This window comes from Alosa sapidissima, chromosome 21 (assembly GCF_018492685.1).
Source record: "Alosa sapidissima isolate fAloSap1 chromosome 21, fAloSap1.pri, whole genome shotgun sequence".
In the NCBI taxonomy this organism is placed as follows: Eukaryota; Metazoa; Chordata; class Actinopteri; order Clupeiformes; family Clupeidae; genus Alosa; species Alosa sapidissima.
The window spans coordinates 2346989-2351722 of NC_055977.1; the positions used below are offsets into that span (position 1 = coordinate 2346989).

The 4734-nt window shown below is 49.5% G+C and overlaps 1 protein-coding gene across 1 annotated transcript in view; it reads right to left on the reverse strand.

Moving 5' to 3' along the window:
* Positions 1–4102, reverse strand: part of phf14 (PHD finger protein 14) — a 90963-nt gene extending 86861 nt beyond the window's left edge. The window contains exons 1-3 of the mRNA XM_042077448.1: positions 4001–4102; positions 2885–2995; positions 1–700 (exon numbers count right to left, since the gene is read on the reverse strand). The exon at positions 1–700 is cut by the window's left edge and continues 85 nt beyond it. Of these exons, the coding sequence (XP_041933382.1) occupies positions 1–700; positions 2885–2995; position 4001 (812 nt within the window). The 5' untranslated portion in view covers positions 4002–4102. The remainder of the gene's footprint in view (positions 701–2884; positions 2996–4000) is intronic.
* Positions 4103–4734: the final 632 nt, after the last annotated feature.

Below are 4734 nucleotides of genomic sequence, written 5' to 3' on the forward strand. Positions count from 1 at the left end.
CTCTCGCTGCTGCTCTTGTTGCCCGTGTCATCGCCGTCATCATCATCATCATCATCATCATCATCCTCTTCATCTTTATCATCATCGTCGTCGTCATCATCATCACTGCCACCACCATCCTCGCCCTCCTCATCGTCCTCCTCCTCCTCCTCCTCTCCTCCTCCTCCTCCTCCCCCTCTCTCTCGGCCAGCGCTGCGACTCTTCCTCTTGCCGGTGGTGGGCCTCCAGTCGTTGTCCTCCTCGCTGTCGTAGTCGTCCATCTCGTTCAGCTCCTCCATGGTGGTGAAGTCCAGCATGGGCCGGTTCCGCCGCAGGTTCCACTTCTTGGTCTCCGCGGCGATGGCCGAACCCGAACCCCCCTCCTCCGCGCTTCCACTGCCGCTGCCGTTGGTGTTGGTGGCGCCCGTCTCCGAGGGTTCCGTGGACTTGTCGCCGCGGCGACGGCTCCTGGGGGCAGCGGGCGGCGGCGTGTCCTTGCTGGTGTCCTCTGAGGAGCTCTGTTCTCTGTTCTTGCCCTCCTTCTCTCGCTCCTTCTGCTCCCTCGCTCCGCTCCTTTCTTCTTTGGCCTCTTCCTCCTCCTCCTCCTCTTCCTCGTCCACGGCCTCGTCGGCCGAGCCGGCGTCCGATTGGCTGTCAGAGCCGCCGGCACTCTCTTTGGAGCCCTCATCCTCGCTGCCATTGGGGCTGCCCTCCGAGCCAGCTGGGGGCGATAGAGGCACGTACTGCACATCAGAGAGCAGCCACAGGAGCAATGACCACACACACACGCACACACACGCACGCACGTGCACACGCACACGCACACAACCAAGCACACCCAAACACCCACTTCAGCACAGACATATAGACCTTTGTAGCCTAGAAATCTAGACGCACCCTAGCGGCAGCAAATTACATTTGCTTCCAGGGCTAGTCTAGCAACTCTCTGTTGGCTTGTGAGCTTGAAAAATTAAACTTCTATCAGGCCAATCAAATCGTGTATAGAGTCGTTAGGCGGGCTTAACATAATGATTGATTGCAGAGTTGCAACGGTTTGGCTTGAATTCCCTGCTACTTGAAAACAAAGAAGATGGATGTTGCTGTTGGCCAACAGTTTGACACAAGCTTGTTTGGCAAGTTGGCAAAAGTTTGAACTAGCCAACTAGCTCCGCTGGTGGGAAAAAGCATATGACTCAGCGCTGTCCTATTGCGTGCAGAGGGAATTTGAAAGACAATCGATTATCCCGCCCCTCGGACTGAGCACTGCGAACAGTGAGTGCCCAGACCCTACATTTTAATGTGTGTGTGGCTCGTCAGGCTAAGACCTTTGATGAGATCATGTTAAAACTCTTTCAGTTAACAATAATCTCACACACACACACACACACGAGATGCCCAAATAAAAGGCTGTTACCTTTCCCACCCCCTCCAGCCTTTCCTCGTTTCCCACACACACACACACACACACACACACACCTGCCTTTACTACAGCGTTTACTCATCCCAGAGCCGTGTGGAGTGGGCCCAGTAAAGGCCATCGGGGCCATAAACTCGGTCTCTCACTCCAGAGCTGTCCCAGCATGCACCTCTGCGTGGGGTGGGCACTGGGCAAGCTGGCATCTGACGCCACCACAGGACACCGTGGCAGTGCCAACCGCGCGACAGCCCTGTGCCAACCACAGAGAAGCCCCACAGCGCTCAGGTGCCCTGAACATGTCACTGGTGCTGAGCGCACCTCCTCACCGGGCGCACACACACACACACACACACACACACACACACACACACACACCACACACACACTCACTCACTGGTGCTGAGCGCACCTCCTCACCGGGCGCACACACACACACACACACACACACACACACACACACACACACACACTCACTCACTGGTGCTGGGGTTATTTATAATCAGCGCACAGCGCCTCACAAATGAGGTATTTATAACCAGCACACACACACACACACACACACAAACACACACACCTGTGCTACTCTTCTGCCCAATGTAGGACACAACTTCAGTGGAGTAGTGAACAGCCCAATCTTACGCTTAACACTGGCAGCCACAATAAAGAAGCATTCTATCTGTGGGGCGGCCGTGGCCCACTGGTTAGCACTTCAGACTTGTAACCGGTGGGTTGCCGGTTCGAACCCCGACCAGTAGGCACAGTCAGTTTAACAGCACCTAGACAAACAGGACCATAGAGTCGTGTCCAGTAGCTCAGTTTAACACCACCACAGAGTTGTGTCCAGTAGCCCAGTTTAACACCACCACAGAGTTGTGTCCAGTAGCCCAGTTTAACACCACCACAGAGTTGTGTCCAGTAGCCCAGTTTAACACCACCACAGAGTCGTGTCCAGTAGCTCAGTTTAACACCACCACAGAGTTGTGTCCAGTAGCTCACTGCTGTGTGGATCTGGCCTGGAACTTTGAATCCAGACCAGCCTCTACCACAGCATACATATTCTCATTCAGCCTCTACCACAACATACTTATTCTCATTCAGCCTCTACCACAACATACATATACGTATTCAGCCTCTACCACAACATACTTATTCTCATTCATTTTACAATTATAACAAGGGTTAGTCTCCCCAGGGCAACTCAGGGTTAAGTGCCTTGCTTAAGTGCCACAAAGGTGCAGCCAGTACTTGAACCCACAACTTGTCTGAGTGCTGTACGCTAGCCCAGTACTTCAGTGTCCAAAAACACTATCACCGCCCCACAATAACACATAGCTGATAGTGTGATGACAAGGGGCCGACCTACGCACACACCTGATGATGTGATGACATGGGGCGGACCTACGCACACACCTGATGATGTGATGACATGGGGCGGACCTACGCACACACCTGATGATGTGATGACATGGGGCGGACCTACACACATACCTGATGCGTCTCCCACTTCAAAGTCGCTGTCATCTGAGCTGTCGTAGTCCAGTGCGTCCAACAGTGAGGCAGCCAGAGGCTTCACCTGCCTGCGCTTCGAGCCCCGCTCCACTGGAACACAAGACATCAGACTCAGTCTCATGACATACACACATAGAGTACAAATCTACCAGCAGAGGAAACCGTGTATAGGCTACTGGTTTAGCATAGTGTTATATAACAGGAAAAGAGGACTTTTCAAGTTTTCATTTCATGTTCGTCAATGACGTTATGAGAAACAGGAAGCTAACAAAGACACAAGACCAACGTAAACAGATAGTCTCAAATACCAAACCGATGTGCTTACTAGTTAACGTCACCTGATGTTTAGGCTAATTTTTTGTTTCGATACAGATAGTTCAAGTAGTGTTAATATTAAGGTGATATGATACAGAAATAACGTGTTCACTCTAAACGATACATTAGTTGAGCAAGATAAAGTTGACTAACGTTAAAGTTAATGATTTGATTGCTGACTAACGTTAGGTGATCAGATAAGTGTTTTCTTTTCATAACATAACATCAGGGACGTGTGTAACGGATGGCCACTTCTGCACTGTTGGTGATGATGTACTCAGTTATACATGTTAAAAGAAGTGTTTCGACTACGCAGGGACAAGGATGACGTTAGCGTTCCTTCTCGTTAGTTTTCATTCTACAATACACAGCTATCGTTAGCCAGCTGACTGTAGACATAACGTTATCAAGCTAGCTAATGCTACATGGCTAACGATATTTCAGGATGCAACATCTAAAATCACTGACAGCTGCACACAATGACCTACGTGTAATTTAATCACCAACTCATGGTGACTGATTATAAATGAATTTCAGTAACAAAATATAGATTACATGTTAGTCATCTCGGTCATTATCTGGCTAGCTATAGCTAATCACAGTGTATGTTAACGTATGAAGCTAACTAACTAGCATCATGCTAATAGGCAACAACTCCGATGAATGAAATTGGCCAAAATCTTTGCTTCGTGAAATTATCTCTATTGCCTACATCTTGCGACACTGCACAAAAGTAAAGTTTCTGTCATAACTCGTGAAATGACTGAAAACAGCACTCACTTTTTTAGGGTTTCAGGTTTGGTTACACTGAACAATAGCACAGAGCACACCCCCACATCTCTTTTTACGTTCTGTAGCGTGGTGACGCACACTGAGCAGGAACTGGATGTTGATGCCATGGAAACCACAGCATCTCAAATGGTTAGCGCTGCCTGTGTCTGATGCTATCTACGTTTTGTCATTAGATTTGGGGCACGGCCCGAAATGCTGTCAGTCCGTGTATTAATGTGGAACATATTGTTTGTTATGTTATGATGAAATAAGTGACAAACAGCCCAACAGAAAGACTGTGTGCACAGGAGAGTGGCATAACCTCTAAATGTTAGCCTAGCCTATATAGTTAGGCATGACTGCCTCTGGGTTTGAAGAAGCTTGTAATGGCAGCCTGTGGCATTTGCTATTTGACCCCAGAGATGAGGCTTTGATTTCCTCTTGCTCTTTGCCCCCCCCCCCCCCCCTCTCTCTGTTCACAGAGACTTGTGATGCTACCATGGCTACCGGCATGCGCTATTTGAACAGGCATCTGCCATCTCTGGGGACCTCCAGAACAGACGGGGTCAGATGAGTTTGGTTTCAGGCTGATGAGAGCCTGCCCCGCTGTTCTCCTGCTCAGCCATCGATTGTCCGATAGAGTTCTGCATGTGTTCACATGCAAATGTGCACATTGATATGTTGTGTCAATACTCACCAAAGGTTCACTTTAATTCATTACGCCACAAAGGTCTTTTCTGCCT